This window comes from Nicotiana tabacum, chromosome 11 (genome assembly GCF_000715075.1).
Source record: "Nicotiana tabacum cultivar K326 chromosome 11, ASM71507v2, whole genome shotgun sequence".
NCBI classification, from domain to species: domain Eukaryota; kingdom Viridiplantae; phylum Streptophyta; class Magnoliopsida; order Solanales; family Solanaceae; genus Nicotiana; species Nicotiana tabacum.
In genome coordinates, this window is record NC_134090.1 from 162,940,127 (window position 1) to 162,958,638 (window position 18,512).

At 36.3% G+C, this 18,512-nt stretch overlaps 2 protein-coding genes across 2 annotated transcripts in view; one reads left to right on the forward strand and one right to left on the reverse strand.

The window, feature by feature from the left end:
* Positions 1–11,934, reverse strand: part of LOC142166112 (uncharacterized) — a 39,170-nt gene extending 27,236 nt beyond the window's left edge. The window contains exon 1 of the mRNA XM_075224530.1: positions 11,724–11,934. Coding sequence (XP_075080631.1) covers positions 11,724–11,934 — 211 coding nt within the window. The remainder of the gene's footprint in view (positions 1–11,723) is intronic.
* A 3,098-nt stretch (positions 11,935–15,032) lies between these two features.
* LOC107764598 (putative methyltransferase At1g29790) lies at positions 15,033–17,520 on the forward strand. Its single transcript, XM_016583195.2, has 2 exons — positions 15,033–15,723; positions 16,235–17,520. Exons 1-2 carry the CDS (start codon positions 15,279–15,281, stop codon positions 17,005–17,007), a joined length of 1,218 nt encoding a protein of 405 aa, XP_016438681.1. The 5' UTR covers positions 15,033–15,278; the 3' UTR covers positions 17,008–17,520.
* The last annotated feature ends 992 nt before the right edge of the window (positions 17,521–18,512 follow it).

Here is an 18,512-nt window from a genome sequence, read left to right on the forward strand (position 1 = left end):
AAAGAAGAGGGATATCCCCAGCAGAAAAGGATTATCCCCAGCAAATAATATCATTCCCAACAAGTTGTGGAATGCAGAGCAAGGAAGGGAAAAGGGAAAACCATCCCAGTGGGAGTATCACAACCAACCACCGCGTTTTAAACTAACAAATTTTGTTTAAATTGAAACAGGTAAAGGAAGTGGCATTGATGACAGAAATACAGGCCATAAGGGAGACTGTCAAAATGGGGCAGAAAATTTTCCTTTCATTTGGAAATTTTTCTGGAAGTCAGATACCCATTCAGGGTAAAATGAATATAGCACCAGTCTCAAGGGAAGTGGTCTTTGAACCAGTTTTACCCCCAGCATAACAAGTTTTAATAAAAGAAGTTGTTCCCCAGCAGACAAAACAAAAAGATGACATTTGTGCTCAGAAAAGCAAAGAGCCATTATCCTCCCCAGCAGCTTCCAGAAGAATGAAGCATCGATTTGAAGGGATAAAATTCCCCAGCAGCGTTATCCTCAACAACGTTATCCCAAGAAGATAACACTTTTATCCCCAGCAGTGTTAAGAAAGAAAAAAAAAAATAAGAAAAAAAAAATTGAATTTGAAGGAAGGAAAGAAAGGAGACTCCCCCAGTGGTATTATCCCCAGCAATCAGGCATCCACCTGGAGAACAAGGATGAGTAGTTGAAGTATTAGTAATCAGGCATCCACCTGGAGAACAAGGAAGAGCAATGAAATATCAGAAATCAGGCGTCCACCTGGAGAACAAGGAAGAACAATGAAAGAAACAGCAATCAGGCATCCACCTGGAGAACAAGGATGAGTAGTTGAAGTATTAGTAATCAGGCATCCACCTGGAGAACAAGGAAGAGCAATGAAATATCAGAAATCGGGCGTCCACCTGGAGAACAAGGAAGAGCAATGAAAGAAACAACAATCAGGCGTCCACCTGGAGAACAAGGATGAAGAAAAGAAATAGCAATCATCTGGAGAACAAGGATGAAGAATTGAATTAACAGTCAGGCGTCCACGTGGAGAACAAGGAAGAACAGTTGAAATATCAGAAGTCAGGCGTCCACCTGGAGAACAAGGAAAAGCATCAAAACTGGGGCAGAAGATTTTCTGCCATGGTCGAAAATTTTCTCAGAAGAACAAGGAAATCAATTCAAAATTTAAGAGATAGCAAGACAACAAGATTTGGAGAAAAACAGTCGGAGGTAAGACAATTCCAAGATGTTGAAAATGGGATCATCCGCCCTCGAATAGGATATTTGGGTTCATCCACCCTCGAATAGGATATTTTGGGATCATCCGCCCTCGAATAGGATATTCTGGGTTCATCCGCCCTCGAATAGGATATTCTGGGTTCATCCGCCCTCGAATAGGATATTCTGGGTTCATCCGCCCTCGAATAGGATATTTTGGGTTCATCCGCCCTCGAATAGGATATATTGGGTTCATCCGCCCTCGAATAGGATATTTTGGGTTCATCCGCCCTCGAATAGGATATTTTGGGTTCATCCTCCCTCGAATAGGATATTCTGGGTTCATCCACCCTCGAATAGGATATTCTGGGTTCATCCGCCCTCGAATAGGATATTTTGGGTTCATCCGCCTTCGAATAGGATATTTTGGGTTCATCCGCCCTCGAATAGGATATTTGGGTTCATCCGCCCTCGAATAGGATATTTTGGGTTCATCCGCCCTCGAATAGGATATTTTGGGTTCATCCGCCCTCGAATAGGATATTTTGGGTTCATCCGCCATCGAATAGGATATTTGGGTTCATCCGCCCTCGAATAGGATATTTGGGTTCATCCGCCCTCGAATAGGATATTTGGGTTCATCCGCCCTCGAATAGGATATTTTGGGTTCATCCGCCCTCGAATAGGATATTTTGGGTTCATCCGCCCTCGAATAGGATATTTTGGGTTCATCCGCCCTCGAATAGGATATTTGGGTTCATCCGCCCTCGAATAGGATATTTGGGTTCATCCGCCCTCGAATAGGATATTTGGGTTCATCCGCCCTCGAATAGGATATTTGGGTTCATCCGCCCTCGAATAGGATATTTTGGGTTCATCCGCCCTCGAATAGGATATTTTGGGTTCATCCGCCCTCGAATAGGATATTTTGGGTTCATCCGCCCTCGAATAGGATATTTTGGGTTCATCCGCCCTCGAATAGGATATTTTGGGTTCATCCGCCCTCGAATAGGATATTTGGGTTCATCTGCCCTCGAATAGGATATTTTGGGTTCATCCGCCCTCGAATAGGATATTTCGGGTTCATCCGCCCTCGAATAGGATTTTATTTTTTAAAGTTGTTGAAATCAGGAGCCCCCTCTGAAGAACAGAATGGCGATGTATTGGTTGAAGAGAGGAATGACATTCATTTTTAAAGTTGTTGTTGAAGTTGGGAGCCCGCCCATAGAACAGAGGCATACATTTCAGTCTTTAATTTTCAAGCATTGAACTTGGGAGCCCGCCCAGATAACAGAGGCATACATTTCAAGTCTTTAATTTTCAAGTATTAAAATTGGGAGCCCGCCTAGATAACAGAGGCATACATTTCAAAATCAAGTCAAAGGACAATAAAACAGAGGGTTACAATAGGAATCCCCATCAGGAAACAATAAAATTCCCCGGCACCGGGAAACAGAAGGTTGCAACAAGAGGTCACAGTACAAACTCAAGTACATGTGTCAAAAGAAGTAAAGCACCGAAAGAAATGCAAGCAGACAAGGAAGCAAGGCAACAAAAATAAATTGTACTCTAGCCTAGCTTCTTGTTTTTTTAAGCACGGTGTAACAAGGAGATCGGTAAGCAGTAGTAATAACATGCAACAACAGTAACATTGCAGTCCAACGGTAGTCCCAGCTACCAAAATTTCTCGAACTACATTGATCTGATTCCTGTTTAGCCCAGGATATGTAGGAAACCTTTGAAGCAAAGGTTCGGTCAAATCTTTTTCAAAAAAATGCTTCAACGGAGTACTCGGATGGGCAAAAATCGCTCGCTTTATCTTTGCACGAAAACCCTTCGTGTCTCCGGGCAAAGAGGGGCAGCTGTAAGCACGTGATTTTTGCCCTATATGAGAATTACTCCCAAAAAATTCAAAAATAAAATGATTTTTCTTTGGTGTACAATTTTGTGATATTTTGAAGAATTATTTGTATTTGTCTGTGCGTGTTTATTCGCTAAATTAATAAAAAATACAAAAATATGTCGCATTTTGCATGTAGGATTTAATTCTACAATTGTTAGTAATTAAAATTGTTTTACAAAAATTAAAAATTACAAAATAGGCATCGTTTGCATTTTTAGCATTTAATGTCCAAATATACAATTTTATGCTTAATTAATACTTAATTGTGCGTTAATTGTTATTGGGAGTTAATTTGCGCCTTTATAACTTAATTTAGTTCTTAATAATAGTTTAAGTATTTTTATAATTTAGTTTTAGAAAAATAAAAGAAGAAAAGAGAGCGAAAATATAAAGAAAGTCGGAATTGGGCCTCTTCTTCAATTTCAAGCTATAGGCCCAAAAAATGGCTCAATCTTCCCTACGACCCAGTCCATTTCGAACTGGGTCGACCCAGTCCATTAACCCAACACCCCTTCTTCATTTTTGTCCAACACAAAACAAAACCAAAAAAAAATAAAAAATAAAATAAAAAGTGAATTATCACTATTAATAGTTTTATTTTTTGTTTTTTTATATATATAAAAAAAATCCGAAAATATTTTATTTTATTTATTATTTTTATTTTAAATATATATATATATATATATATATATAGTAATTTCGGAAATGATTTTAAAAAAATAAAAAATAAAAAAATAAAAAAATGTAAAAGAATGTAGAAAATTTAAAAAAAAAGTAAAAAGTTTTAAAAAATTTAAAAGTAAAAGAAGGTTGGAATTAAAAAATAAATATAAAGATATCTGAAAATTTAAAAAATTTAAAGTAATTGAAAGTAGCATTTTTAAAAGAAAAAGAAAAGATAGTGGTTTATTTTTTAAAGAAAAGTTAAATAAAGTGAGATTCTCTTTTAAAAAAATAAAAAGTGGGATTTTAAATAAGATAAAGTAATTAAAGTTGGAATTTTAAAAATAAAAGTAAATAAAGGTGGGATTTCTTTTTCTAAAAAAATAAAAGCAATTTGTAAGTGGGATTTCTTTTAATTAAAAAAATAATAAAATAATAAAAAACAAATCTAAAAATTTCGAAAATTTTGCTATAAATAGAAGAGAAAATTTAGGAAGAAGGGTGGAAAAAAAAGAGAGGAAAAACTAGATAGAGAGAAGAAAAAAAGAGGGGGCGGAGTGAGAAGTATACACCCGATATACATTCTGGATACACTGAATATACAGGGGCAGAATTCATTTTGGAGAGTTTTGAAGTTGAAAAAGAATAGTTACTGCTTCGTTGCCTCGCTTAAGATCTGAAATAGTCAGAACCTTCCTGCCTTTTACTTCTTCACTATACTTGGAGTCGTTTATAGTCTCCTGGGTTTTCTGCTATTCCTACTGTACTGGTTTGCGATGTTGCTGAATCTGCTGTTGCTGTGTTATTACTGCTGCTGACTTCTCCTTCTTTTGTTCTTGTACTGCTGTTTCCAGGTACACATTTGTACAATCTCGGCTTGAAGCAAAAAAAAAATATTAATCAGGCTTTGTTCCTGTTGAATTCCTCCTGTTTAGATTTGTGGTTGAATATAATTTTTCTTTCTTCGTATAAAGATGTAGTTGAATGATTAATGAATAATGAGGTTGCATATGTATACTTTCTTCATTTAATAATGTTAGTTTAAATTACGGAGAATAATTAATCTGTTTTGATATTATGGTCAATCTCATGTTCTAGTATTATTGAATAACAGAATATAAAATGAAAGCAGTTTTTCTTTGTACAAACTCGATCGCAATTTTCCATTCGCATTAGCCGTAAACTAATAACTAATAAGTTACGTTTTTCAGCATGTAAATAATTAAGAGATTTTCTTTTATTTTAGAGACGAACTTAATAGAAAATATAGTCATTGTAGGTTTATCCTTTAAAAATAAAAATGAGACGAGTCTCGCCAAATAAAACGTATAGATTGCGGGGCCCTCACAAAATGTATGGTTTAATTAGAATTCGGAAGGACCGTTTAGCGAATTTCACGGTCTTCCCCAAAATAATAACGCGATAGTCTCTTTAGGCGCGTGTTTAATATTTTACTTTCTTAAGCCTGGGTGTGCATTTCATGCGACCCGAATCCAAATCCCAAAACATCAAATAAAACGTGTTCCGGATTGTGGGTGCATTTTATGTGACGCAGTCCAAAGACGTGTTTTAAGCGATGTTCATATTTCTTTTAAAAACAATAATAATAAAGCGGTTAAAAGATAAAATTTGCACATAAGTTCATATTTGTATAAAATCAGATAATCAAGCCGAATATAACAGTTGAGCGACCGTGCTAGAACCACGGAACTCGGGAATGCCTAACACCTTCTCCCGGGTTAACAGAATTCCTTATCCGGATTTCTAGTACGCAGACTGTAATATGGAGTCATTCTTTTCCTCGATTCGGGATTAAAATTGGTGACTTAGGACACCCTAAATCTCCCAAGTGGCGACTCTGAAATAAATAAACCAATCCCGTCTCGATTGTCCTTTAATTGGAAAAACTCCCTTGCACCCTCGCGGGTGCGGAAAAAGGAGGTATGACAGTATTGATTTGAACTTTATTTGACTTACTACCTTTATAAGCTATAAAATTTATTGGACTATTCAAGAATGTTAAGTCCAGACTTTAAATAATACTTTTAAAGACAAAATTGTGAACAAGTCTAAGAAATATTTATAACTTATATTACAATAAATATTTATATGCATAAAATATTTTTAAAATTGTATAAATATAATATCGGGTTGGTTTGGTTTCGGTTTGACTTTTTTATTTAAAACCAAACCAAATCAATTATGGTCGGATTTTTTTCCAACACCAAACCAAATCAAACCAAACCACAATCGGGTTTTTTTCTCGATTTGACTCGGATTATTGGGTTGGTACGATTTATCGATTTTCTTTGTACACCCCTAGAATTGATGTAGTATGAAGGAGGAATCCTCAATTTGTAGAGGTCTCACAAATTTTTTTCTCCCCGAAAGAAATATGTCACTTATGGAAGACATCTATATTTTTCTTTTAGGAAAAGCAAAATCAATTATGGTACTCCCTCTCTTCCAGTTTATGTTAACCTATTTTCTTTTTGGTCAGTTCCAAAAAGAATGATTCATTTCTAAATTTGAAAATAATTTAGCTTAAACTTACAATTCTACCCTTCATGAGAAGCTTTTATAACCACACAAATACTATGTGCCCTTTTTTGACTTGTTTAGGACCACAAATTCCAAAAGTCTTCATTTTTTCTTAAACTCTGTGCCCAGACAAACAGGTTCACTTAAATTGGAACGGAGGGAGTATATATTTTATGCTTTCTTCAAGTAACAGAAAATTCAAATATGAAAAAAAAAAATTAAAAAATCAAGACAAACCCTAACAATATGGTGTTATATTAGTAATTGGGAAACATAAATTTGACAGATAAAGCATTGCAATAATTTTTTATTTTCTAGAATAGTTTAATGAATTTGAGGTATTAAAAGTTATGGAAGTTGTAAAAAAATGTAATGTTATCAACTATTTTTAGGATATATATCAAAATTGAAAGAGTGACATAAGTTAGAACAGAATAAGTGTCACGACCCGGATTTTCCATCATCGGGTGTTGTGATGGCGCCTACTATCGGAGCTAGGCAAGCCAAATGTTTAAAACACCTTTCCTACTTTCTTTCAACAATATAATAAGCAAGACAAAATCTAAGCGGAAGACTTTAATTTTAAAACAACTGAAAATCATAAGTGCGGAAGTTTGAACCAAAATGCTACCCAGAGTTTGGTGTCACTAGCTCACGGACTATTACAGAATGCTACAAACAATGTCTGAAAGGAAAATACATCATATTTGTCTGATACAAGATAAACAACGAAAAACATGGAAAGGGACTTCGGCTTGCGAACGCCAGCTAGGCTACCTCGAGAGTCCTTGGACTGAAGATAGCTCCCAAAAGTCCTACTGCTGCGGTCCAAAAGCTGCTCCCTGATCTGTGCACAAAAATACACAGAGTGCAACATCAGCACAACCGACCCCATATGCTGGTAAGTGTCTGGCCTAACCCCGGCGAAGTAATGATGAGGCTAGACAGGACCTACCACAATTAACCTGTACAGATATATATAACAAGTGCGTGCCACACGATCCCATAATATCATATATAAGTGGACGGCGTGCCACACGATCCCATAATATCATATATAAGTGGACGGCGTGCCACACGATCCCATAATATCATATATAAGTGGACGGCGTGCCACACGATCCCATAATATCATATATAAGTGGACGGCGTGCCACACGATCCCATAATATCATATATAAGTGGACGGCGTGCCACACGATCCCATAATATCATATATAAGTGGACGGCGTGCCACACGATCCCATAATATCATATATAAGTGGACGGCGTGCCACACGATCCCATAATATCATATATAAGTGGACGGCGTGCCACACGATCCCATAATATCATATATAAGTGGACGGCGTGCCACACGATCCCATAATATCATATATAAGTGTGACTTCATATAGTAGACCCCTTCAGGGGAGAATAACATCTCAATACCTTTAACCCGGCAAGGGTACATCTAACAGCCCAAAATATCCCGACAAGGGAGAGTATATATCAGTTTACACATCCCGGCAAGGGAGTAATCACAACACATTCTCTTTTTAAATCACTTCTTCCTCAACTAACACATTCATGTTCGAGCTAACGCTCCAAGAGTACACCAATCACAATTCTACCTCAACCATTCACATCATATGAAACTCATCAAATAAACAAGGAGCTTGTGTCACATTATTCGAATTAAAAGCAATCAAGACTCACGGTCATGCTAGACTCCGGTGCATAGATAACCGTCACCATGCATATACACCGTACTCCACATTAGCAAGTAGCAAATATCATCCTAATCCTATTCCCTCGAGCCAAAGTTAGAACAAACACTTACCTCGAATACTCCAAACTCAACTCACGCTTCTAGTATAGCTTTACCTCTTGATTCCACCACCAATCCGCTCGAATCTAGTCATAAGTTACTCAATCACATTAATAATTACTAAATGGATCAATCCCAATGCATGAAAATAATTTTTTACAAGGTTTTTCCCACAAAGGTCAAAAATACCCCCGGACCCACGTGGTCGAAACTCGATGTTCGGACCAAAACCTGGTTACCCATTCTCCCACGAATCCAAATATATGCTTTGTTTTGAAATCGGACCCCAAATTGAGGTCCAACTCCTCAATTTGTAGAAAACCTAATGTCGCACCTCCTTTTTACGTACCCGAGAGGGTACAAGGGAGTTTTCTCCAATTAAAGGACAGTCGAAACGGGATTTGTTTGTTTGTTTCAGAGTCGCCACCTGGGAATTTTAAGGCGTCCCAAGTCACCAATTTTAATCCCTGAATCGAGGAGAATATGACTCTGTTTATTATTCTGCGAACCAGAAATCCGGATAAGGAATTCTGTTAACCCGGGAGAAGGTGCTAGGCATTCCCGAGTTCCGTGGTTCTAGCACGGTCGCTCAACTGTTATATTCGGCTTGATTATTTTGGTTTGTTAAATACATTTTTATTGCATGATTTTATTGTTACCGCTTCTATTTAGATTGTTTATAATTAAAGACCCTTCTTCGAGTCGAATCACGCGTACGTGTATTCGTTTTATATATTATATATTTTTAACGTGAAAAATCGTGTCACGCGTACGTATACACAATGATATTGATAATATAGTAATTATTATTTTTTTTTCGAAATTTTTTATTATATAAAAAAAAGACTTAAGTTCGAAATTGTGCTAAAAATAAAATTAAGAACGTTCGTCGCTCTTGTATAATTAAATATTGAACCGCACATCTCGAGTTATATGAAATTAATATTGATATTCTCCGAAGAGCCCCCTTTTTATTAAATGTTCGTTCGAAGTTGCGCAAACGCATAATCCGAATTGCTTTTAGAAATATAATCAGGTTACGCGAACGCATCCCTAATCACGCAAAATGTTCTTAATAGTAGTATAGATTTTCCATAAATTGTTGAATGTTAACCGCAAATTATATTTTTTCGTAAGAATTATATTTCTCCAAGTCATTCAAATTTAAAAGGGTAAATATAAACGTGGGATTAATAATACCATTTTTCCGTAAATACAATATATGCATACCCAAAAAATGAATTGCATATAAAACTAGGAAAAAGAATTAATTTGATAAACAAACTAATAGTTTTCGAAGAAATTATATCTCCTTCTCATCTACTTGTTTTTAGTCCAAAGTTATAATGGTTTGGTTAATGTTTGCAATGGAAGATAAGAGTCAAGTTGATAAGAAAAAAGAAATATTACAAACTGATTCAATAAAATTGCTTTATATACAACGTAGTTGTTCGTCGGAACCATTCATAATATTTTAACGTCGTAACAAGCTAATCAATTCGTCGGAACCATTCATAATATTTTAACGTCGTAACAAGCTAGTCAATTCACCTTTCTTATGGTTATACATATACCCGTTATCTTACCATATATGAAAAAATACAATCAACATCATTTTAACCTTATTCAATAACAGAGGTTAGAATGTAGTTTTCTTGATATTTCTATTCTACTTTACATTTAGCTAACAATGTTACGGAATGTAATCAATGGCCCATTTTTATGTCATATTCCCTATTTTGACAATTCAAATATAACTATACTAATGAGATTTCGAAATGGACAATATTATTACAAAACTTATGCAAACTTTAAAAAAAAATAAAAAAACGATTAGATAATAGTCTTCATGTCAAGCATACTACTTTGTTAACCAACTGAAACAAACTGAAATTTAAACTAATAGACTTAAGTGAATATAACTCCAAACTTCATTTATTTGGCAACGTTGAAGCCTTTCGCAATATGAGTTTACAGATATGTACCTGATATTGGAAGCAAAAGAAAATGATGATAAGAATCAGCGACAGTAATAACAATACAGCAACAACAGTCCAGCAGCAGTAACAACCCAGGAACAGAGTTTGCAAACCAGTAGAACAGTAATCCCCAAAACAAAAGCTTTAAGCTTTAAATGAAACAACAACCATTAATACTAATTTCAAACAAAGAAAGAAAGCAGTAGATTTTTTAGCTTTTATTTTTATTTTGAAAGCTTAAATATTTTTCGGAATTTTTCTCTCTTCTATTCTCTGTCCGTTTTTTCTCTCTATCTGTGTGTGTATTTTTTCTCGTATCTTTTCTGTCTCTGTGTATGTATGTCTTGTGTTCAAGACTTCATATATATAATCCCATCCCATAAATCTTTTCATTAATTAAAATCAATACTTTTTCTCTACCCAACCCATTATCTTCCCACTCATCCCCATTACATTAAATAAACATATCACACCACCCCATTATATTTTGTCCCCCATGCTTCACTTAAAATAATACAAGATTCCCCCTTTAAATTAAATCTTGTCCCCCCTTTATATTAAATAACCATATCACAACCCACCCTATTTTATTTTGTCCCCCATGCTTCATGTAAACAATTACAAAATGTACAATTCCTAAACTACCCCTCTGACCCTATTACAAATTACTATTTTACCCCCGAAAGTACTATAAATTACCAAACTACCCATCAGCTATAACACATCAATTAATCAAACTTAACCAAAATATAGACAATATGATCAATTTCTAACAATGTTCAAACAACAATATGAACACGGATGAACATCATAACAACAATATCACATGAACATGATTTTAACAATATTTCAACAACAAATCACATGAATACAAATTGAACAACAAAGAACAACTAAAATTTGATTGAACAATATTTTAGCAACAAAACCTATTTTCGGATTTAAACAACAACAACAATCAAACAAGTACATTTAGATTAAATTCAATAATATTGAACTTAAAATCAACTCTAACAACATTACAACAAACAATTCTTATATTAAACTTTAAACAAGATTATGAGAACAATTCAAGCAATAATCATAAATGGTAAACAAGAAATCAAACTATACAAAATTCGGATTCAAGATCATCCAAACAAAGTATGAACATGAATGAATCTATTTTAACACAACAAACATGACGGATTAAACGATTAAATCAATATATTCCTTTAACACAACTAAATTCTTTAAATAAATAACAAATCGATGAAGAAACAATTATGAACTTAAACTTGAACTTAACAATATTAACAATTTCTAGCAATACATAAACACATGAAACAAATTGAAGAAATATTTAATTAAATTTCAATTTGTATCTAACAAACATCAAACTAACAAATATTCACTTAAACAATAATACAAATATGACATGAATATGAAAACAACTAATTAAACTTCCATTTTAAAATCTGAAAATTAATTTAACAAATAACGCATGAACATGAACTAAAAATTAATTCAAACGATAAACAAAACAAACATTTGTTGATTTTAGATTCGAAAATATCAAAACAAAATACGGACAAAATAAAACTCAAAAACTACTAACCGGATCGAAAGACGAACAACGACCAAACAAACAACGAACTTGACGATGAACTCACGACGTACAGGATCTTCACTTGACGAAAAACCCTCGACCTTTGCCGGACTTTAACCGGACTGCCTTGCGTCGTCAACAACAGTACGAAGCGGCGAGCAGCAGCACGACATCGAGAAGCAGAAGCAGCGGCGGAGGAAGGAGGAGCAGCAGCAGCGTCGATGGAGCAGCAGTAGCAGATGCGTGAGCGGACAGCCATGGCATCTTGGTTCGTTTTGTGTTGTTCCGGCGTGGCTGGGGGTCGTTCGGAGGTGGTGTTTGGACGGAAAAAAAATCTAAGCAACCACAGCAGCAGCTCGACGTGCTCGGAAGGAGGAAAAGAAGCAGCATGGTCAGCCATGGACGTCGAGCTCAAGCTTGAGCTCGACGAGCTTCGTCAATGGCGGATATGGCTAGGAATTTCGGACGAAGAAGAAGGAGATGAAGACGATGTAGCCATGGGTGGTCGGAGAGCAGCTTTGTTGCTGCGTCAACTGTTGGACGAAGGGTGGTCGACGGGCAGACATGGGAGGGCAACTTGGAACTTGAGGAAGAAGAAGAAGATAGGGAGGGGGTGGCGGATGAAATTTTTTTAGGGTTTTTGTCTTCTTCTTTTTTTTGTTTTGTTTTGTAAAATGCAAGACAAAGGGGTTTGGGTCTTTTGGGTTATGGACTGGGTCGACATAGTTCGAAATGGACTGGGTCGACCCAGTTCGAAATGGACTGGGTCGTAGGGAAGATTGGGCCATTTTTTGGGCCTATAGCTTGAAATTGAAGAAGAGGCCCAATTCCGACTTTCTTTATATTTTCGCTCTCTTTTCTTCTTTTATTTTTCTAAAACTAAATTATAAAAATACTTAAACTATTATTAAGAACTAAATTAAGTTATAAAGGCGCAAATTAACTCCCAATAACAATTAACGCACAATTAAGTATTAATTAAGCATAAAATTGTATATTTGGACATTAAATGCTAAAAATGCAAACGATGCATATTTTTGTAATTTTTAATTTTTGTAAAACAATTTTAATTACTAACAATTATAGAATTAAATCCTACATGCAAATGCGACATATTTTTGTATTTTTTTATTAATTTAACAAATAAACAAACACAGACAAATACAAATAATTATCCAAAATATCACAAAATCTCACAAAATTTCACACCAAGGAAAATCATTTTATTTTGAATTTTTTGGGAGTAATTCTCATATAGGGCAAAAATCACGTGCTTACACCTAAGTTCTACCCAAAACACTCAATTTCCACCATGAAAATCTTTGTTTTGAAGTTGAAATCATGTTAAAAGATGTTAAGAAGTGGAGAAAATGAGTTAGAAATCACTTACCAATCGTTTTGAAGAAGAAAAGTTGTTTGGAAAATCACCTCTTAGGTTTTGGGTTTTTGAAAAGTGGAAAAAATGACTGAAAATCCCGAATTTATATATATGCTGGGGGCTGGCGCGGACCGTGCAGAAATGCACCGCGGCCGCATGGCTGCCAGCGCGGACCGCGCGGAAATGTACCGCGGCCGCGCCGAGGGAGGGAAGAAGTGGGCTCTCTCTGAACCCACTCAGCGCGGACCGCACTGATTTGGTGCACGGCCGCGCTGGTCGGCCTGGCCACCCCCCCTTCTGAACCCCACCACGCGGACCGCACAGAAAAGTGTCGCGGCCGCGTGGCTGCCAGCGCAGACCGCGTGGAAATGGCCGCGGCCGCGCCGGACCTGCAACACCTGAACCTGCATTTTTTTTTAAGTTAAGACCTCCCGGGCCCCACTCGAAACTCACCCGAGCCCTCGGGGCTCCAAACCAAACATGCACACAACCTTAAAACATCTTACGGACTTACCCATGCGATCAAATCGCCAAGATAACATCATATACATAGAATCAAGCCTCAAAACACATGATTTTCTCTCAACTTTCATAAAACTCAAATTCCCCATTTTAAGTCCGAAACATGTCATTTGACGTCCGTTTTTAGCCAAACTTTACAGATAGTGCTTAAAACATATTTAAGACTCGTACCGGGCATCAGAACCAAAATACGAGCCCGATACCACAGTTTTCCGATCAATTTTTTTCTTCATTTTCCTTAATTAATTTCAGAAAACAATTTCACACAAAAATTCATTTCTCGGGCTTGGGACCTCGGACTTTACTTCCGGGCACACACCCAAGTCCCATATTTTTCTACAGACCCTCCGGGATCGTCGAATCACAGGTTCGGGTCCGTTTCCCCAAAATGTTGATCGAAGTCAATATTATGCATATTAATATCAAAATTCATCAAAATTTTCACAAAATTCACATATTCTAACATAAAAACTTTCCGGCTACGCGCCCGAACTGTGCACGCAAATCGAGGCAACTAAAAGCGAGATTTTCAAGGCCTCGGAAGCACGGAACAAGGAAGAATTACGGTGATGACCCTTTGGGTTGTCACAATAAGTGTGTGTTTGTGTGTGTATATTCATGATCCAAAATTTGTGGGAATTGAATGCACAAAGCTCTGAAAGTTGTACACATTTCTTGAACTTCAACAAATTTGTTGAAAAAAATAACCACTTAATGCCACTTCCAAGAACTTACTACTCCAGTTCAGTTCTAGACTATCATGTGGCTACTTCCGCAAAATATGCAGCTCAAAATGCTTCAAAGACACTCATAGTCACATTACCAAATAAGGATTAAATAATTAAGTGCATCGAGACAACTGGATTATAAAACACAGAAAATGCACTAGTCAAACTCGGATCTGTATTTTCAACATGGAAATGAGCCAGTTGCCCTTTTTTCCCTCTAACTTCTCATATAAGAAACTATAAACAACAATTCTTGGAATTTGGTGATGAAATAAGTATATATTTTATGAAAAAGGACTTCATTCAGCTTCACATTTTGTTGGTCTCCTACACCCTGCTACACTAATTTATCATTGACAGTATCATAAAGACCTAATTTTAAGTTCTTAGGTGAACATATCTGATGCAAAAGGACCAAAATATCCATGCATGCAGTAAGAGGTTGATCTAAGGTAGGTTCTATCGATTCAATGAAACTCATTGCTCTTGGTTCGAACTATATATACAACAACATACACAATGTATTCTCACAAGTGGGGTCTGGGGAGGCTAGTATGTACGCATACCTTACCCCTACCTTGTGAAGGTACAGAGGCTGTTTTTGGAAGACCCTCGGCTCAATAAAGCAAAAACACAGCAGTACTAGAACTATATATACATACGCAAAAAATAAAAGTGGGTAAAACAATATATTTATGTATACATCTCAAGTAAGACACATATACATAAATAACATCACATTGATTTGAATCCACGGACTCTAGATCTTAGATTCGCCGCTGCATGCAAATAATTAAACTTCATCACCTAATAAGGGCAGTAGAGGTATATCTAAGGATGAAAAATACTAGCTAAAGCTTAAGAAAAGAACACTTGCCCTGCTGAGTATCTATAACCATATAGATACCAGTACCATAATTTTGCATCATCTTCAACTCTAAGGGATCAAAGCTTTATTGTCCAAAGAAAAAACTTATGGACTCCCCTCATAAGCCAAGGTCTTTTTCACCTAACCTATTCTTTTTCTTCCTTCTTGTATCCTCAAATCTCCTGACTTTTTTCATTTCTAACATATTTAAGAACTCTTCTTGTTCTCTATACCAGCAAACATATAAAGCCATTGCCACTGCTTCATTAAACAATGCTATCCCTTTTGTTGTTAAGTCAGAAACTAGAGATGTTGTTCATGTATCTGATAAACCAGCAGCTGATTTAGACTTACCATCTGAGTTCCTTGCTTTCACATCTCCACATCAACTGCCATTTGGAGTCAACCCGAGCTTTAATTCTGACAAACTCATCCCTCCCGTTGGCCGTCCATGTACTATGTTTCCAGATTTACTTCGGCGTTACATGTCATACAAAATCAATGGATCTTGTCCTGATGATGAGCTCCTGGCACAGAAGCTGCTTCTCAAAGGTAGTGTTAGAAATTAGGAAATAATTAGAAAAACTTGTTAAAGGACTATTTCGGTGAAATAACGGTTTTAACTCACAAATCTTCAACTTTTATTTCCATTTGAAATTCATATCCAGACACAACATAACTTTCCAAGTTCTCTTTTTCAACTTCAACTTCAATTACTTTTCTTTTTTCAACGTCAACCAAATATTGGCTGAACGCTTACCTGCAAATATAGTAAAGGTTTAGAATCACTATAATTCTGTAAATAAGAACAGAAGTTACTCAAAAGGGGAACCTTGGCGTAACTGGTAAAGTTGCTGCCATGTGACCAGGAGGTCATGGGTTCGAGCTGTGGAAACAGCCTTTCGCAAACATGCAGGGTAAGGTTGCGTACAATAGACCCTTGTGGTCCAGTCCTTTCCTGGACCCCACGCATAGCGGGAGCTTAATGCACCGGGCTGCAATTTTAAGAACAGGAGTTACTCAATTCATTCCTCAAAATCTCTTCTTTCTATTTTCTTTACAGGTTGTGAGCCTCTCCCTCGCCGTAGATGCCGTCCTGCAGCTCAACAGGAATATGTTGAGCCTTATCCTCTTCCTGAGAGCTTGTGGATTACTCCATCAGATTCATCTGTAGTTTGGACAGCATATACATGCAAAAGCTATGAATGTCTAATCAACAGGAAAAAAAATCAAAAAGCATTTGATGATTGCAAAGACTGCTTTGATCTCAATGGCAGAGAGAAAAATCGTTGGTTGTCCAAAAAGGGAGCTGGCCTTGACTTCTCTATTGATGAAGTACTAGCAGTGAAGAAGCCGGGTACAATCAGAATAGGGCTTGACATTGGTGGAGGCGTAGCTACATTTGCTGTAAGAATGAGAGAAAGGAACATAACAATATTAACAACTTCAATGAATCTCAATGGTCCTTTCAATACATTTATAGCATCAAGAGGAGTCGTACCTTTGTACATAAGCATTTCGCAACGACTTCCTTTCTTTGACAATACACTGGATATAGTTCACTCAATGCATGTGCTGAGTAATTGGATACCCACAACTCTGCTCCACTTCTTATTATTCGACATCTATAGGGTGCTTCGGCCTGGTGGGCTGTTCTGGCTTGACCATTTTTTCTGTGTTGGTGAGCAATTTGAGCAAGTCTATGCTCCTCTTATTGACAGCATTGGGTTTAATAAGGTCAAGTGGGTCGTTGGGCGAAAGATGGACAGAGGCCCCGAGCTGAATGAGATGTATCTTTCAGCACTGTTGGAGAAGCCACTGAAGAACTCTTGGTGATAGTATTAGATGTTTCTTTTACTTTCTTACTTTTGATAGTTATAGAAGAGAAGATAGAAGGAGGTGTTTATTTTTTTTAAAATTATAGATTCATTTCAGATGACATCTTCTGGCATAAACTAGCAGTTTGAGGTAGCTTGAGTATGATTTTGTAATGTTGGTGGGCTAAACCTTATTTAGCTTTTGAATTTGCTGAAAACCAGATTCCATTATTCAGAACAAAAGGTTTTACTGTTAAAGTATCGAAATCCATTTGTGAAGCACCAGATTGAAAATGTTTGAAATTAAGATAAATATGTCATTACAATCGACAAAACCATTTCCAAGCAATAGTTAAAAAAAGGTCCATATGCACAGCATCACCAATAACATTTAACAGAGAAATAATGTTCTGCACGAGTTAAGTTATCCTTAATAGATCTTCTGTTACAATAACTTGAATGTGTTTGAATATAGTAATTTCTAAGTCTTTTGTGATTCTTCCGAAAGGCACCTTAATATCAATTATTGTTTTCTTTGTATTTTCCATGCTGAAACTATGAGAGTTTATGGATATATGCTTCATGAAAAGCATCTGATAATTCAGAGGACAGCCTTCTGAAGTTCACATGAACTGGAGCTTACAAGTAGACCTTTAATGTTTTCTGCAAGTTATGGTGGTTGACGTAGAAGATTGCCTTAATTAAGTCATGTAAGGAAAAATTCAAATTGGCTTGTATTATTAGCAAGTTATATATCTTGCTGGTGGATACTTGTGAAAGTCAATCTGGAATATAGATGAGCTGCTTAAAATTATTTTGTGTTTTGCCATATTATTAGCAAGTTATACAACTTGCTGGTGGAAATGTGACACTGCCATCCAAATTTCAGATCAAGCGTCACTAAGCAAGTCTTGAAATGAAGGTTGGCTAATCAAATAACAAAATCTTTTCTTCTAGTTCTCCCCAGCATAGACAGTGAAATGACCCTTTGGAACATCTCCAGATGTTGAAGACATTGGAGGAGTCGGTTTGCATGAAGTATACAAGGTGCTCAGATAGCAATAATCTTATAAATTTATGTTTTATCTATGTAGTATTTTGCCAAAGGAAGGATAACGTCAAGGACTTAGAATTTAGAAAATGAAAGCTGGGAATTCGCTTGACCTTTACAAAGAGCTGAATTATCAGAAAACTCCCGTGGCAGAAGCAGGATTTTCATCAAGGGGATTCAAAATAATTTAAAAGTACACGTGAAAAAGCGAAGGGGATTCAATATCTAATGTATATAAATACATAAAAATTTAACCTTATATACACAGTGTAATTTTAAGGCGATCCACCCTCTAACTCTGCCCCTATGTGTGTGTGTGTATGTGTGTGTATAGAGAGAGAGAGAGAGTAACGATAAGCCCAGACTGTTGATGAATAGTCTTGAAAGACTAAAATGCCATTTAATGGGCACAACTGAAAGACAATAGCATATGGTTTTGCCTATTAATCATCTAACCATCACTTTCATAGTGT